Consider the following 18,917-nt stretch of genomic DNA (forward strand, 5'->3'; position numbering starts at 1 on the left):
CTAGAGTATGATTTAGAGTAAGGAAATAAATCAGAATTTATATGCAATATAGTGACACAACTGTGAATAAGATCGCACGTGCTAGAAGTCATACTACCTATGCCTTTACAGTCTTATACATCTAGGATCAGGTTCCTTTTTAATCTTTCAAAGGAGTCTGCCTTCAAACTAATGGATGTGTCATTGTAGTGACAGACCTAGACTACATCACTACAAGAACAGAAAAAATATCAGAGCTGACTTCTACTCTGCTTGATAGAAGTTCAATTTGCCATTTAAAGGAAGACACTATTAAGGAGTACTTTTGTTTCAAAGTATGTTGTAAATAAAGATTTGACTCACCATATATTTCTTACATTTTAGTAAAATTTGTTAATTTTATTGCTGGTATGGAAACCCTCGAGTAAGGAGCTCTGGGAACGTCTTCACTGGAAAGTGTTCCAGAATGGCTCCATAGCAAACAGTACATCTTCTATCCTGTCGAACAGCAGTTCATGCCCAGGAAGCACACCATGCTCATTTCTCAGCTGACAGCATGGTTTGTTAGGATTGGGCAGCTCGCGAATGGGTTTCAGGCTAGTTTGATGTTGTGCCCACCCCACTGTTCACTGTAGAGCTATTTCTGGACACATTGGGACTCTCCCCTGCAGTGGTGTCATGCAGCACTCTAGCATTTTACTAGAAAGTCTGAAAATTATGAGGAGTCTATTATTTCTTTCTATAAAAAGGGGAGTCCTTTGAACAAAATGTACTCTCTAAAGGCATTCTTTCCACAGAAAACTAAAGAAATATAATTACCCTGAAAGTTTGCAGTAGAAATTTGCTTAACAATTAGGAGGGGGAAGGCACTTCTATACTTAATATACATCAACAATTAAGAAATGATATGCATAATGTAATAGGAATTTATGATGCTAACGGTACATATCCTTAGCAAATATTGATTTTATCTGGCAACAGATGCATTTCAATTTTCACCTCTCAAAGGAGAATCACTGGAGTAATGTCAGTAAGTCATAACATAATTGAAATAATTGAGGACAGGTGTGCATTCGCAATCTATTTTTCTGATGTTGGGCAAGTACACTGTATTTTTCATTTTTCCTGTTTAATGCAATTTTTTCAATTATTGTTTTGACACTATCCTATGTGTGTTTTATTCACCAGCTAATCACAGTTAAGACTACAGTACTAATTCTCGAGGACGTGTGGGGAATCAATACCAAAGCCTAAACTGTGAATGGGTCGTGAATTGAAAGCATGTGGGATAGTGTCAAAGAATAATTGAAATCATTGCTTTAAAATATTTCCTTTGTGTGCTATTTGCAGCAAAATAAATTTATTAAAATATTGATAGTCACAGGTCAACGAGTACAAAAATGATAATACACAGAACCTTAGCCTTTCGCACATTTCATAATATATACACTCATCTCCATATAAATTGCACTAGAAGGTTTCATTGCTTCAAAGATACTAAACACACATAAGTTTCAAACATTTTCGGAGATTTCAATCAGTCTTTAAACTGCTAGGCTGTAAGGAGTTTAAGAAAATAAGATAGGAATTAGAAAAAACAAGCACCCACTGCCCCATACCTCATTCAGTACTTGTAAAAGTTTAATCAGAAAAACGTTTGAATCGCAATATTTCTGATGACGATAAAATCACCTCAGAAGAACAATTCTTTCAAAATGCACCAAATCTGGCTGAAAAGGTAAGCATATGTTCTGCATAATTTCTGTTCTTTGATTAATTTATAATCTATAGTCATTAGACATGTAGGCCTTGATAATATAATTTAGATAAACTGCTTTGTGTATCAATAATTTCCTTTATTATATGGTGATTATTCTTAAATTAGCATTTTGTATTATCTCATTGGTATGACCGTGCACCTTAATGGGAGTGAAATCCTATACTGGATGGCACCTGCTAATGTCAACATGCAGTATGGTAAAAATGACTAGCCTAGAGAGACATTTTACAAGTTCTAAAGTCTGTCTCTCCTATACAGTTGTACATAGCAAGAAAAGGTATAAACATTGAATATAAATATGAAACTCTCTCTCTAAGAAAGGTCATCACAGCATTGGCTATGAAATGTCCAAAAACGTGAATTAAAATGCCAAATCTGCAATCTAATGTTAATTGCAAAAATGACCTAATTTCTATTGTCTAAAAAAAGTGATCATTTCCTACCTCTGTTAGATGCGGCATTGGATTAAATCCACAGAGATTGCACACAACAGCCTTGCATTCTGTACATGTGTTGAAGTTAGGAGGAGCCTCGGAACCAATATTCAGACCAGTTTTACAAAGAGGGCAAGTTGTCTTCAGCAGAGCAGCCTTTTCGGGTTCTAAGGGTTTGGATGGCTTTTTAACCATTTCTGCCACTGGTTTGCTTTCTTTCACTGCTACATCTTTCTTTGTGGGCCCAGTGTCCTTCATGCCTTGTGCTGTCACAGCAGCCTTCTGCTCTAATTTTTCTGCTACAGGAGGTTTAGCTTCTCTTTTACTGGCGTCAGGTTTAGGAGACTGCTGTGAAACACTGCTCTCCTTGGAGGCAGCCTGAGTTGCGGTTGAAGGTGCAGCAGGAACTGGCTGTGCAGGTGGCTGCTTTGCAGCAGGTCCGTGCGGATCTGGTTGCTGCGCGGTAGGCTGAGATGCTGTTGATATCAAAGTCGAGGCTTGGCTGAACAGTGATGCCCCGAACCCAAAGAGTTTTCCAGTGACAGTCTCTTGAGGAGTTGATGGCTGAAACTGCGGTGCTTGGGCAGCACCCAAGTTTAGGCTGAAACGCCGTGACTGTTCAGGAGGTTTCTGAGCTTTTTGAGTCTCTGGTGGAATTTGTGAAGACACAGCCTTCGCAACTGCTGGTTTCTGGATTGGTTTTGCTTGCTCTTCCATTGGGTGACCAGTTTTGGGTTCCACTTTCAAAGCAGGCTGCTTGATCAATTCAGGAGCAGCACCACTAGCAGTCTGTTTCTCTTGTGGTGGTCTGTCCACTAATGCCTGCTTCTGTGCCTGTGGTGGTTGTTTCTGTTGAGCCACATCCTGCTTTTGACTCCTTATCCCAGTGTCAGGTTCTGCATGTTGTGTCCCTGGAGCGGAATCTCCCTTTTTTTGTAACTGTTGTGGCTGCATTCTAGGATCGGACTCCTTCTGTTTCTCAGTGGGCTGCTGAGCCTGTGGTGTTGGCTTTGTTTGCTCAGGTCTCTTAGTCTGGTCAGACCCTTTCTGTTGTGTAGCTGCCTGAACCTGGGGACCCAGTGAGGGTTGCTTGGTCTCTGGTGCATGAGAGGTAGAAACTACTTGCTGTGGGGGCTTTTTCGGATCTTGCTGTTTCTTTTGATCCATCAGCTGCTGTGATGGTTTAACTTGTTCTGGTTTCTGGGCTGTTTGCTGTATAGGTTGTTGGTCCCGAGGCCCATGTGATGGTTGTTTGGCCTTTGGCGGAGGAGAAGCAGCCATTGATTGCTGCTTGGTAAGCACTGGCTGCTTTCTAGGTCCTGGCTGTGATAATGGCTGGGCTTGTTCAGGTCTTTGAGCTGGCTCTTTCTTCTGTGGTGGCTGCTGAGCTGGACCCTGTTTGGCTATTTGTGGGGCAGAGGGAGGAGCTCCCTGCTGCTTGGGCTGAAGAGGCTGTGGCTTGGAGCCAGGGGCTGAGGTCATGTCCATGCCAAGAGCTCTTTGCATCTGACAATTCAAACAAAGCCATTCTCTGACCTGTAAGTAATGTGCATAAAAGCATATAATGAATCAAATACTATTTGACTAAGCTGCATTTTGAGTCAGATCTGTTAATAGTTAACCAGCTTTTTGAACTAGCAGACATCATAATCTGTTTTTACTAACATGCACACTGATCACATCAATAAAATCAGTTTTATTTACTCATTTACAGTTACAAGTAGAAAAACACTACCAGCCATTATTGCTGTATAATCGCCCTATCTAAATGATCTTAAATGTCCATTCCCAAAATATACTCTGTGAAAAAGGACAATTTTAGTTGAAAGACCTCTTCAAGAAGACACACTTAGTAAATTGAAAACCTGTGTCAAATATTAATTGCACTGGAAAACTGAAAGAGCAATGTCTCATTTCTGTTACAATGACATTGCAAGTGACTTAACGCCATTTGTACTTTTCCATGAGAATGACAGCATTACTTTGAGTGCTTATAAAAAAGTGGGATAACTTTCCTAACTGCTTTGTAGACAGACAATACAACTTATACCATGAACTTGATTTTCTTGAACTTTAAAAAAAAAATTCTGTCCCTTTATAATGATTTGGTTACATTCATCACAGAAGGCCTCTTACTCAAATTTGTCCCATTAATTGTTTCTGGAACTAATATATCCCAATCCTTGATTGAGTTTTGCAATGAAATAACAGAGAGGGTTGATGAAGGTAGTGCAATTGATATTGTGTATATGGACTTTTAGAAGTGCTTGATAAAGTGCCACATAACAGACTTGTTAGCAAAACTGAAGCCCAATACATTAAAGGGACAATGGCAGCGTGGATATGAAATTGGCTAAGAGACAGAAACCAAAGAGTAGTGGTGAACGGTTGTTTATCAGACTGGAGGGAAGTATACAGTGGTGTCCCCCAGGGATTGGTATTAAGACCACTGCTCTTTTTGATATTTGTCAATGACCTGGACTTGGGGGTATACAGGGCATAATGTCAAAGTTTGCAGATGACACAAAGCTTGGAAAAGTAGGAAACAATGAAGAGGATAGTAGCAGACTTCAGGAGGACATAAATAGACTGGTGAAATGGGCACACATGACAGATGAAATTTAATGGAAAAATGTAAAGTGAAGCATTTCGGAAGGAAAAATGAGGAGAGGCAATATAAATGAAATGGCACAATTTTAAAGGGGGTGCAGGAACAGAAAGACCTGGGAGTTCACATACACAAATTTTTGAAGCTAACAAGACAAGCTGACATGGCTGTTAAAAAAGCATACTGTATCCTCGGCTTTATAAATAGAGGCAGAGAGTATAAAAGCAAGGAAATTGTGGTACACCTTTATAAGTTACTGGTTAGGCCTCAGCTAGAGTATTATGTCCAATTCTGGGCATTATATTTTAGGAAGGCTATCAAGGCCTTAGAGAGGGTGCAGAGGAAATTTACCAGAATGGTACCAGGGATGAGGGACTTCAGTTATGTGGAGAGACTGGAGAAGCTGGGGTTGTTCAGAGAAGATTACGGGGAGATTTAATAGAGGTGTTCAAAATTATATGGGGTTTTGATAGAGTAGATAGGAAGAAACTGTTTCCACTGGAAGAAGGGTCAGTAACCAGAGGACACAGATTTAAGACAATTGGCAAAAAATCAAGTGGGGAAATGAGGAGAATTTTTTTTTAAACACAGCGAATTGTTACGATCTGGAATGCACTACCTGAAAGGGTGGTGGAAACAGATTCAATAGTAAATTTCAAAATTAAATTGGATATATACTTCAAAGGGAGAAATTTGCAGGGCTATGTGGAAAGGGCAGGGGAGTAGGACTAATTGGATAGCTCTTTCAAACAGCCGGCACAGACATGATGGGCCGAATGGCTTCCTTCTGTGATGTATGATTCTAGATCGGTTGAAGAGCTATAATTAGCCTCAATACTCTGGGGATAGGAAGGGAAAAATAAAATTAGCCAAATTTCTCTACTCTGATCCATATTCAATGAATATTGTTGGAAGATGTGTTTGTGAAAACTTTGGGTAAGGACAAGAGTGGGATTGACTGTAATGTCACCGTCTGAGTGAGATACCAAACAGTAGCTGATACCCACGGAACCAAACTCCATCATTAGCCATTGGTGAGCCACTATCAATGTCACATTTTTAATTACATAGAGATACACTGTGGAAGAACAGTAAAATACCAAATGGATTTTGTAAGTGAAGAAAACTGAGTAATGATTAATGGAATTAAGTTTTAAAAGCTTCCCAATGAATGTACTAAAAAGGATAAACCACTGCTCCCCTCTGTATACATGTTCATAAAATAAAATTATACAGTCACATTTTATTGCATTGAAAATTAAATAGATTTCTTTTAATATAAATTACAAATATAAAGGGTGGTTTAGAATGCTACTTTACCAGGCTAAGGATGCCATCATTTTCTAAATCTAAAAGTAGACAGGTGACAGGATAAGGGAAGGGGATGGGATCCTGGCTTTAGTTTCTGCTGATGAAAATTCATTGACAATCTTAACTAAAGGCTCAAGATCCTGAAGGTACAGAAGTCAGTGGGGAAAATTAACTTGCATTTAGAATGGTTAGAATCATAGGATGGTGACAGCACAGAAGGATGCCATTCTGCCCATCGAGCCCCGGCTGGCTCTTTGTAAGAGTAATCCAGTTAGTCCCATTCCCCCGCTTTATCCCCTTAGCCCTGCAAATTATTTCCCTTCAAGTATTTATCCAATTCCTTTTTGAAAGCCACGATTGAATCTGCTTCCACCCCCCTTTCAGGCAGCACATTCCAGATCATAACCACTCGCTGCGTAAAAAAAGCTTTTCCTCATGTCGCCTTTGGTCCTTTTGCCAATCACCTTAAATCTGTGTCCTTTGGTTCTCGACCCTTCCGCCAATGGGAACAGTTTTTCTTTATTTACTTTATCTAAACCCCTTATGATTTTGAACACTTCTATCAAATCTCCTATTAACCTTCTCTGCTCTAAGGAGAACAACCCCAGCTTCTCCAGTCTATCCACGTAACAGAAGTTCTTCATCCCTGGAACCATTCTAGTAAATCTTAGCTGCACCCTCTCTATGGCCTTCACATCCTTCCTAAAGTGCGGTGCCCAGCGTTGGACACAATACTCCAGTAGTAGCCGAGCCAGTGTTTCATAAAGGTTCAACATCACTTCCTTGTTTTTGTACTCTATGCCACTATTTATAAAGCCCAGGATCCCGTATGCTTTTTTAACTGCTTTCTCAACCTGTCCTGCCACCTTTAAAGATTTGTGCACATATACCCCCAGGCTTCTCTGTTCCTGCACTCCCTTTAGAATTGTGCCATTTAGTTTATATTGCCGCTCCTCATTCTTTCTGCATTAAATTTCATCTGCGTTAAATTTTGTCTTTAAAAAAGAAATCAGATATTTGGTGATTGCTTACACACCACTCAAAAAACTGTCCAAAACTGACGGAGTGGCAGACATCCTCAAGGAATGTCTGACAACATCATGAAAATCCCTTAAATAGGGCCATATACTACTCAGTGCTATCTCAGACTCGTATACACACTTTCACCAGCAAATCAGGGAGCCTGAGGGATGACATAAACACAACAAAATAAAATATAAAATTCTTGATTTGCAGTTACCTTCTGTATGCAAAGAAAAGATACTCCTGCTACTTCAAATCATTTACTGTTTATTTTACAGCCATTTGTGAGTTATAGACATTAGGAGGTTCTAAAATCACAGCAGCAAAGTTTTATTTTCAGATATATAATGCACTAGTGAGAATTATCTTCAGATTTGCAGAACAGTTCAGCAGTTCCCTTTTGTATTTTACTCAGTGGAAATATTCTCACAGGATTTTCTTGAGTTACCATGCATTCTTCTCTCTGGTTACCTTACAAAATGGATTATAAAACAGACACACTTTAGACGGAGAGCAACTGGAAGTTGCTGAACACAGGTCAAAGGTACTGTCAGGTTAAGTCGCATACCTCAACTGAAAAGACATTGATTGAAACAGCAGTTACCTGAGCCAGGTACAGGCTCAATTCATTCCACTTTAGTCTGTCTATCAATAGCTCAAGAATCTAAAAGCTTAATCCAGAACAAATCCAGTCTATCCGAATCGGAAATCATGGTTTCTGCAACACCTGGATTGATTCAAACAGGTGCGAGTCTCGCCAGAAGTTCTTTCGCATCATCAGTTTTTTAAAAATTCTAAATTTGTCTGATTCCGTCCATTTGTGTTCACACTAAAGTGTTCTAAACAAAAAAAGTGAGTGCTGGTGAAATTTTGGCCGAAAGCAGCTTGCAAGATCATGAATTATTTCACAGTATATAATGAGTGACCCTTAAAAAAAAATCTATGGTCGCACTCTGGCCTCTGAATCAGAAGGTTGTGGGTTCAAGTTCCACTCGAGAGATTTGAACACAAATCTAGGGTGACACTCCAATGCAGTACTGAGGAAGTGCTGCACTGTCAGAGGTGCCGTCTTTCGGATGAGGCCTACCTGCCCTCTCAGATGAACCTAAAAGATCCCATGGCACTATTTTGAAGAAGAACAGGGGAGCTCCCCCAGTGTCTTGGCCAATATTTATCCCTCAACCAACATCACCAAAACAGATTATCTTGTCATTATTATATTGCTGTTTGTGGGACCTTGCTGTGCACAAATTGATTGCCGCGTTTCTCACATTACAACAATGACAACACTTCAAAAATACATCATTAGCTGTAAAGTGCTTTGGGTCATCCTGAGGTCATGAAAGGCACTATATGTGCGCACAGCAAGGTCCCACAAACAGCAATGAGATAATGTTTTATTGATGTTGGTTGAGGGATAAATGATCTTCGAATAGTGCCATGGGATCTTTTACATCCACCCGAAGAGGACAGACCGGGCCTCGGTTTAACGTCTAATCCGAAACATATCTCCTCTGACAGTGCAGCACTTCTTCAGTACTGCACTGAAATGTAAGCCTATTATGTGCTCAAGTCTCTGGAGTGGGACTTTAACCCACATCCGTCTGACTCAGAGGCGACAATGCTACCACTGAGTCATGGCTGACACCTGCTTCAAATGACTTTCTCTGCTAAAAGTATTCCACAAAATTTATAATCCTTTGGGTAAAAGATAAGTTCCACTCAAATTCTTTTTTAAACCTAACATCCTGATTTTCAATTTGAGATATGAGGAGTTTTTTCCCAACAATATGTTTGGACAAAAATATAATGAGAAGTTGCAACCACCATAAAAAAAATGATCTAAAATTATAATTGATTAATGTACATTTACCATATATGGAGCATGCAATGGACTGAAAACAAAGCAAATTGAAACATCAATGAGGGTCCCTACCATGCTGCAATTGTTTTTAGGCCAATCTCTTGACTTTTTCTTCCCCTTAGGTCTTCTTGTGTAAAATACCATTCCCTGTTTTCCAGGCCTCTTCTCAGTTGCACTTTCTAGTTGACTATAGGGAGTTACTATCTCTTCCCATCAGGAAATTCCTGGCCCGTGTTGTGCACATTCCTCTAGTGGCACAGCTGTTGTCAGAGATTGACCATGGGAGAAATCATGTGCACAAATCTGCGAAATGTCAGTCCAACATTGCAGTGTAATGCAGCATCAGAGCAATGCAGCATCAATGCACTTCACCGCTGCACTACCTCTTCACAATTTATTCTCTTGTAAAACTTAAAAGGAACAAATTTCAGTGATTTTGCAAGTAAAAATTGGCCTTGTGTCAACAATTTTTGGATTTTTTTTGTGGGGAGAAGGGAAAACTGAGGCAGTAATTGCAATAATAGTGGGAATAGCTATCAGCATAATTATGGTAACATGCTTCTAACAGTGTAAGGATACATTTCAGTGCAAAAAACTTTCGTCAGTCGAGACAAAAACAGATCAGGTTACAGTTATACTGTTTCACATTTCACTAGGATTCTCTCCACAGTCCACTGAAATATGTGCAACAATCTTATTCTCACTGTCAGTCTGGACTGGGACTTGACCCTGATACTTAGGGATTATCAAAAATGGCATCAAATGGGCCCATTCTAATTTTCATAATGCTGTTCAAAATTACAGTTCTTGAGAAAATTACAGGAAATTTCTTTGCTCACCACTATTTTCAATATTACTAACTTGCTTCTAATTACGCACAATTTTTGGCTTGGCATACAATAAAACTCTGCGTATTTTACATGATAGAATATAAATTGTGTGCAATATAGCAGAGGTGACTTACGAATTAATATCTTTTTAATCAATAATTTGTTAATTCACATATGACAACACTCAAACTACCTGTAAAATGAAATTCTGAGTCAAGTTCTACAAAAACAGCACCATAAAGAAACTGGTGAGATTGAGAAACCTAACTAATTGCAATCCATGCTTCGGCACACCTTGCTTCCTACAGTGTTCCATGAAAGAATACTGGTATTGGAAATCATGACTTTGCAGCCTCCTTTTTGTTTACACTCACTCTCTTTTCTTCTCCCCTCCTCACCCCCAGCACCCCACCCCACTCTTTGGGGTTTCCAATGCCATATACTATTCCATGGCCATGAGGTTAGGCAGATATGTTGCTCCCAATCATCTGCCTCTCTCATTCTTCAGCTGACTTGGGATGAATTGCATGAACATTCTCCATCCCTCCCTCTGAGGAAACTCTAGGTTCCGCTCAGCTCCTCCCCTTAGCATCACAGCTGGGACTAGAAATTGGCACCATGGGAAACTGTGTGCTCAAACTGCCTACTACTAATTCTAGATCAGCCCCTCTTCAGCTTCTGGATTACAAGTTTGAATCCAGTTCAGACTGACTAAATTTAAAAACTCCTGACTGACAGTGTCCTACATAAAGTAGGTGTGGCCAGTCACAAAGTAGAGTTCCTAGTAAGTACAAGTCCACACGACTGAACTGGCAATCTCATTCAGAATAATAACTAGAATAGTTGGTGTGGGAAATGGAAAAGGCATTGGTGTGTGCTGGGGAGAGGGGGGGAAAGCAGTTTGAGACACAATGGGAGAAGAACTGCTCTGATTAATGCATGGATCAATGACATAAATTCTTTGAAAAGGAGCAGGGTGCAGGGAACTTTCTGTCCAATCCATGTTATAACTGATCTGAAAGTGCTTCAAGTTAACATTGGATGCAAAAAGTGGAACGTATTCCACTTCCCAATGTCTGCAAGCCTTCGATGATACAAAGAAAAAGTATGGCAAGACATTTTTTTTAAAGTTAAAATTTGTCTTGAATGTTGATAAAGTGCCTCAGTAGAGAATTGCAGCTGAAGTGAAAGCTCTTTGGACAAAAGAAGTAGTTAATTGGTTAATAAATTGGCTAATTATGGGAAACAAGAGTAGTGATCAATGACAGCGATTATACCTAAACAGCTATGACCAGTTATGCACCTTGTCAACCCTTGAACCACCACTGTTCTATTAAAAATATTATGCAAACATTTTCAGATGATACCAAGCTGTTAGGGCAAATGAGTTTGTGTGGGAAGTGAGGTTATTGCTTAGATATGAGCATTTTCACATACCACTGGGAGTTTTTATGTAAAATACTTGGATAGCAAAGTGCACTAAGTGAGTAGGTGTAGGAATTTGCAGTTTGTTGTGGGATGTTGCACTTTACTGAACAACTAGTTAGCTCATGTTTCACCAGAAAGCAGTAAAATTTGAAGAAATATGCAAAGACTGAGCAACTTGGCAGATGCATTCAAAACAAAATTTATTACAGAGGAATGTAAAGTAATACATACTGGTACCAAAAGTAACAAATATTGCACTGCCCTGAAGCAGTGGCACCTAGAGTCAAATCTCCCAGTCCACTGGTTTGCTCTCAGCCTCAGTGCTGTGGGGAAATACTGTGCTATGCACCACCATGGGATGGGGAGAAAATTAGAGGCCACTTCTTCAGTTTATAGTGGTCAATGCAGGGCAGCATTGCTGAAGATCTGGTAACAAAGACAGCCTTTTGATCATAGTCTCTGCATAAGCTAGGGTGTCCAATAAGAAAATAGGAATTTTAGTTTTAAAAACTTCTCGAGGGCAATTAGGGATGGGCAATAAATGCTGGCCTCGTCAGCGACGCCCACATCCCATGAACGAATAAAAAAATATATATGTTTGCCTAATGAAGGGTATATTAATATATGTCAAGAAAAACATCTATGTATGAAAATTGTCCAAAACCTGAAAGCATTTCGATAATGTTGGACAGCGATCAGGTGTTAAATAAATGGATCCATAGAACATAAGTACAAAAAAGTTGATGCTGACAGATTAGTGAGAGTATGTGTGCAGTATTGTTTCGAGCTGCAGTCACTGTACTTAAAACATAAGCACAAGGAAGCATTACTGGCATGTCACAAATCATGAGAACACATGTGCAGCTGTGGCCAATGTACATACAAAGCGGTACAGAGGCGGTGGAAATAATTCAGACAGTAACAAATAAAGCAGGTTTTAGATCACCAAGCTAGGAAGGAATTCCAAGGAAGTTCAATTTACCATTGTAAGAGGATTAAGAGGGATACAATTTTTTTTTAAATAATGAAAGAACTTGATCATTGGGAATTACAAAAATAATGTGTACAATATCAGAATAGGAGAAACAGGGGCCACAATCATAAACTACAAAAGGAATAAGTTAAACAAAACTGTAATGAAAGCTTCACAATTGGGTCAATGAATCCTACGTAAGTTCATTAAAGCATTCGAATAGGAACTGGATCAATTCATGGTTTTAAAAGGTTCTAGGTTTGAGATAGGAAAAGGATGAAAAGTGGTCAGACGTAAATAACAGAGCAAACCAGATAGGATGACTGGCTACTTCTTGTTCCTGTTTTCTTATGTTTGATTGTTTCAAAGAGACATTACAAGCAATTGTTTACATCTCCAACATACAGTGCTGCTGAAGCCAGTAGGTTTAAAATTTTGTTGCATTTACTTATCAATTGCAAAGTTTTAAATAGGCCTCATTACAAAGATAAACACAAGGTCTAAGGTGCAAAATAGGTCTGTAGGAAATGAAGTCTGGAAGCTATGGAGAGAGGACAGTGTGTTAGGCACAGAAGGGAAAACTAAGCTCCATGGAGCCAGCATCAACAATAGAAGAGACATGGGAGATTCACTTAAAGTTAGAGGAGATAGTGAGCCAAGAACATCAATAGATGGAGGACTAATAATTAAGCCTTCAAAATACAACAGGTGAAAGCTATTTGTTAGACTTGTTACAGACAAGAAATTGGCTGTGAAAAGTTGAAAATAACAAGATTTTCATTGCCCCATTGAATAGCATGGAGGAGATTAAGATGTAATGTTGATTACATGGCTAGCTGGGGGGGAGGGGTAGTGTCTAGTTATGATGTTCCAGCCATTATGGTGTGTGGGGCAGGCTTGATGGACCAGTTGGTCTTTTCCTACCCGTCAATTTTGTATGTTCGTAATGATTCAGCACTGCCATAGGAATCTAGGTTGTGATCCCAGTGTGCAATCTAAAGGAAATTATGAACTGGAGGAACACAGAGTTCTTGGAGAGTTGTAGAGCTGGAGGAGGTTACAGAGATAAGGAGGGACGAGGCGATGGAGGGATTTGAATACAAGGATGAGAATTTTAAATTTGTGGTTTTGCCGGAACAGGGCCAAAGACAGGTGATATCATGGAGGTGGAAGTAGGCAGTTTTGGTGATTGTGAGGATATGAAGTCGGAAGCTCAACTTAGGGTCAAATAGGTTGCTGAGGTTGCAAACAGTCTGGTTCAGCCTCAGAAAGTCACCAGGGAGGCGATGACAAATGATTCATCAGCTTTCTAAAGTGTGGCTCCAGAAGTACATGGCATAGGCAAAAATATCAGTGGAACATCAATGAAAAACCATATTGGCAATCAAAGAATAGATCAGAATTTTGTAGGTGATGAATAATTTGAGAATTAACAGCTGCTTTCAGACTAGCAAATGCTAATCTCAAAAATGACATTTGTTTTTCATTAGTACATAAAATAAGGCACCATTTTAAAGATGAAATGTTGGATTTATTTGTGTATATGAATGCAGAGGCACAATACTAAAATGCAAACAGAAAACTAATTAATATACAAGCAATAGTCAAGTGCTTTATTTGGCTCAAGTTCTCCCATTTACACTATAACTATAAATGAGAATGGAGCAAACCACCAATAAGATCCTTCATTCCCATTAGCTAATACCATATAGATACATATGCTGTTGTAAAGCCAACTACCATTGACTGGAATGATTAGAATATGTTTTGAAAGCAAAGTAAAATGCACATATTTCATTCAATTTTTCTTTTTAAACTTAGTGTCTTTGGTTTAGGAGATTTTATATGGTCGATGGACGTATTTTCTTATTTGCTCTTTCCTTATGTTATATAGCAAGTGTACATAAAAGGTGGTTTTACTGTTGAGGACTTTAATCGACAGAACTAGCTGCACACTTGTACTCCTGAACTGTAGTGACCATCATATATCAGCACTCATTGATATTAATAAGACCATTTGTGGCTCTCCAGATGGCTCAGGAAGTGTATCCAGTGAATAGCTGAGCTGTGCAGGTCAGCAAAATCTCAAATTCAATCCCATCTGTACTGTTAATTGGTATCACCTAGTGACAGTGAAGTGTTTGGATTAAACTCCACCCATAGGGTAAGGAGGAAAAAGTCAGCAAGGATTCCTGCTCCTGATTATTATTCCAATAGCCCCTGCTAGACAGTGCATGTGTTGATGTTGACTGTGGACTGGATCAGGTTCAGCTGTGTTGCACTCGTGATAAAATAATCTGCCAGCACTCACCGTCAAGGCTCAGACATGAATACTTGGACATCAGACCTGGTACTTCAGTGAAGTACCAGAGAGCACCTGTGCAACCATCCAGCAAGGAATCAATATCTTCAGGAAAGTAGGGGAGAAAAAATATTTGTAGAATACATGTTGGTGTAGCCAGGATTTGGGGAACAGGGAGAAAAATACTTGTCGATGATATTTAATATATCCCATGTGGAGGATTTGTAGAGACTATTGCTCCGTCACTCTCCTCAGCCTCATCCTTGATTCTGCCATGTATCCTTTAAACCTGGTGCATGACTTACATCTCTATGCAGGTTTTAACATGACCTAAAAACTAGGGGGGGGGTGCAACTCATATTACAAAACGCTATAGCTATCAAACCTTAAAATGAAATTTGCAATGCAAATAAAATGTTCATAAACTATACAATAAATGTATCGTACCATTGCATATATTGGAATTAAATCTGTGCAGATTTAAAAGATTTTTATCTTACAGAGTATGAAGATACTTAAAGTATGCCTGATCCAGCTATCTGTTTCAATACAGCGATGACTTTCCCCGGCCAATTGGTTAAGACACAATGCAGAGTGTTTGAAATGTGAATTAGGGGCTTACAACCGAGGGCTCTAATCAAAATCAGTGCCAACAAAAACAAGCCACGTGACTTTAAAATGAACAAAAGTTACCAACGTATGATTTTGATCACATTACCCTGTGGCTCGATTGTGATAAAATTACTTACAGCCCTGCTCTCCTCCGTCCCTTACAAAAAAAAAGTGACTGCACCTCTAATTACAACCTGAAAATATGCTCTTCAGTACAGGGATCCTTAAATGAGAGTGTAACTACTATATATATAAATAAATAAATAAACAGCCTTAGTGACACATTTGTTCTCAGATCCCACCAGGAACTATTTCCACCGGCCTATTTTGATCTTCACAAGTTAAAGGTAATACATTTTCCACCTTTAACACTCCGCGACCTCTCGTTGCCACCTCTTGCCCCGGACGGCCAGAGGCTTGTGCTGATTACCCAGCGCTCAGTGCATCGCATCAGGTGAAACCAGGACAACACCGAACAGTAACCGCCCGAGCAAAGCTGCACTCGTACAACTGGACCCACGTCCTAATCGATAGGAATAAATGCCGACTGCAATTAATCAGTGTTCAATTGGTTTCAGTCCCGTCGCCAAACACGGTCACTGCATTTATTAACTGCACAGACGATAAGCTGCGACAGCGGCATATTGTAACGTCAGATCTTCATCACACCGTTGCCTGTATGGTGGCTGTTAGTTGTGATCACGCACTGCCCCCCACCCACCATCCATTGAATTTGGCATCTATCGCCATTTTAGTTTACAGGAGCTGTAGATTGTGTAACTGGGTAACACCCAGCAGGGTGTACTGTGCCTGTTCATTATGCACGCATACTGTTTAATCTGCTCGGAGTCAATGCTACATACGGTATATATAATGGAAGGATATTATTGTCAGTCATAACTAATTTTACTGGCTGAACATTTTTCCCTGGGTATGGAGGAAGCGCTTCCCTTCCTTTAACGGCACGCCCAGCACTCGCGAATGCTGGAGGTCACAGTAAGATGATCACAGCAATAATCTCCCAGTCACTCACCTCGGTTATGTGCGGGTTTGGATTAAACCCACACTGGCTGCAGACCACAATCTGACATTGGGTGCACTGGTTAAAATTGGCCTTCTCCGGGCTGTAGAGGTGCAGTTCTGTGGTTGTGCAGACTGGGCAAAGGGTTTTCTTTGGAACGGGAGCTATCTGTGGTACTGAATATTGCTGCGCCGAGGCTTGCTGGGGAGAAGCGGCGGAGGGAGGCGGCTGCTGGGCGGGATGTTTCACGGTTCCTTTTTCATCGGGCTTCGGGGATGTTTTCACAAACTGTTGGGAGGTCGATTTAACGGGCGCCCTGCTACTAGATTCCGGCTTCTGAGCTGTTTTCTGCTTCCTGGCCGCCTCGTCGCTCTCGGATTTGGAATCGAAGAGGCTGAATTTGTTCACGACCGAGGACACCGCACTCAAAGGGTTGCCCTCGGAGAGGAAGCTGGGCATCATGTTTACCTCGTTCTCCTCTCCCCGCAGATCAGTCCTTGATCTGGATTCCTTCAGAGAGCTGGTGGACAGGTTCCTGTCACGAAGAGGTTTTTCCTCTAGTAATCCATCTCCGGCTTGGCTTATATCGCCAGAAGGCTCGGGATCTGGTGGTTTTACTGGCTGCTTGGGTTGGTCATTAGCATTTGCCTCTGGTTTTCTGAAATATTCAATAGAGAACAAAAAATACAGTTACAAACTAAAATAATCCACCAAAAGCAATGATCTTTCGATTCCCCCCACCCTCTAAATATATATCATGGCAGAAATGTAGCATGATTTCCTATTCGACGTTACACTGAAATTATTTCACCAAAACAGCGCAATTAACAGAGTAATTTTTAAAAATCATCAATGTATCCCAGACACAAATCAAACGACAATTTTGAACATCAAACGCGATAGCGTTACCTTAAATGCAGAATCAAATATTCCGCCCTAATCAGTCCCCAGAAAAACAACTCAACCTGAAATAAGTCAAATCTTGCATTAAAGCAGATCCTGAAACCTTGCACATAATCTCCGACTAAAGCAGATAATAATGTTTAAAGGAACGAAGTGCCGGCGCACAGCCTTGCAATAATAATAAAACAATATTCGGTCGCTGCATCGGAAATAAATGCCACTGTTATTGTACACAAGAGTCTTTGGTTGTCGTAATACTTTACCTTCACCAAAAAGCCAACTCTGGTGTGTGTGTCTGTGGAATGATATTCTGCAATCCAGGTCCGCGAGCGACGCGACTTAACCAATCAACGGTCTAAAGAAACGACTGCTAAATCCCAAACATCCAAACCCGACACGATGTATTTTCCACACCGAATCCTCATTACACAGAGGCAACGTCGTTTTTTTTTTCATTCTGCAACCAACCCTCTCAGCGTTAACTGCCAGTACATGCAATGCTATACCCGCATGTTCAACGGCAATAATAATGTAGCAAAACGTTAAATAAATGCAATGCACTTTAATCACTGGGTGCACTGTAAAGTCATCGTGTGCATAAAGCCTGATCTTGAGCTAGAGGAAATTGCTGCCCAGTGTACTTGACAGCAAATGCGATGCTATGCATGCAATTTACACCGACACTGCACAACACAACACACTGGAAAGCTGCACATCAAAAAATCAATGGGACGCCTATTGTTTGGAACAGAAGTGCCTGAACGTGCCTCTGTGCTGAGGGATCCTTTACAGCCCCCTGGGCCCTTGACATTACAGCGGCGATCTGTTTCCTCTCATCCTCGGTCAGTTGGCTGAGATCAGCATCCATTCCTGGAGGGATCTGAAAGCCCCTCACATCGGCTGAAGCCAGCTGTCCCTCGGTCATCCCAGCCAGAGCCCCGGCCTCCAGACTGTTCTCATTCCCCATGGTTTTTTTTTTTTTGTTGTTGTTTGTTGTTAAACTCTGCCTTTTCTTATTATTTTAAAATTTTATTTTGCGAATTCTGTGATTGCTCTTCCATTTTGATCATGTCATGTCATGTCTCTCTCACTCCCCCTTTTTCTATGTCTACAGATCTCTCCGAGATCCTTCCGAAAAAAAAAAGCCGACTGCCGCAACGCGCATGCCCAGAGCAGGTAATCGCCTCTTGATCTGTCGCCAAAAGCATTTAAAGCTGTACCATCGCACAGAAAGTGTGTCCGGTGTTTGTGCTCTAAACTACCGTGTCCATACCAGATACCGCTCCGGACAAATTGAAGTCGTCTATTTCATAACCACGAGAGAGAGAGAGAGAGAGAGTGTGCTGATTTTTGGGTGACTTTCTCTAAATCCTTGTATGATTGCTCAGAAGCTCTCATTGCGGTTGGAAGTTTTACCCTGCAACAATCAATGGCAGCACCTGCAAGGCCGCTCCCTCTGCAGAAACACGTGTCACTTGAAAAAAGTTTTTGAATCGTAATTTTTTACCATAAGCCATCTCAAATATACAGGTTTAACTTTGTCAAATGGCTTAAGAGAAGTCGGCAAATCAAGTGTCTCGAAATCATCAAATTCTGATTGTAAAGTACTTTTGGGGTGTCCCGAGGACGCTAGATACATGTAAGTTTATCTTTATGTTCTATTAAAAACAGCTCAATAATAGAACCCCCATTAAACCATCTTGTACTATTAAAGTGTGAAAAACAAAGTATGATGGTTTGAACACAATTCTCCATTTCACCAGTGAGACTTGTGTGCTTGATGCACCTATTCCCACTAGGAGCACAGTTCTATTTATATATTTTAATTCATTTTCTTAATAGAGAAGGG

General features: G+C 40.3%; 1 protein-coding gene across 1 annotated transcript in view; it reads right to left on the minus strand.

Annotated features, from left to right (window-relative positions):
• The window catches only part of pcloa (piccolo presynaptic cytomatrix protein a), a 428,697-nt gene extending 410,662 nt beyond the window's left edge, over nt 1-18,035 (minus strand). The window contains exons 1-3 of the mRNA XM_068005288.1: nt 17,836-18,035; nt 16,178-16,823; nt 2,203-3,729 (exon numbers count right to left, since the gene is read on the minus strand). Coding sequence (XP_067861389.1) covers nt 2,203-3,729; nt 16,178-16,823; nt 17,836-18,035 — 2,373 coding nt within the window. The remainder of the gene's footprint in view (nt 1-2,202; nt 3,730-16,177; nt 16,824-17,835) is intronic.
• Nucleotides 18,036-18,917: the final 882 nt, after the last annotated feature.

Source organism: Heptranchias perlo, chromosome 24 (assembly GCF_035084215.1).
Source record: "Heptranchias perlo isolate sHepPer1 chromosome 24, sHepPer1.hap1, whole genome shotgun sequence".
Lineage (NCBI taxonomy): Eukaryota > Metazoa > Chordata > Chondrichthyes > Hexanchiformes > Hexanchidae > Heptranchias > Heptranchias perlo.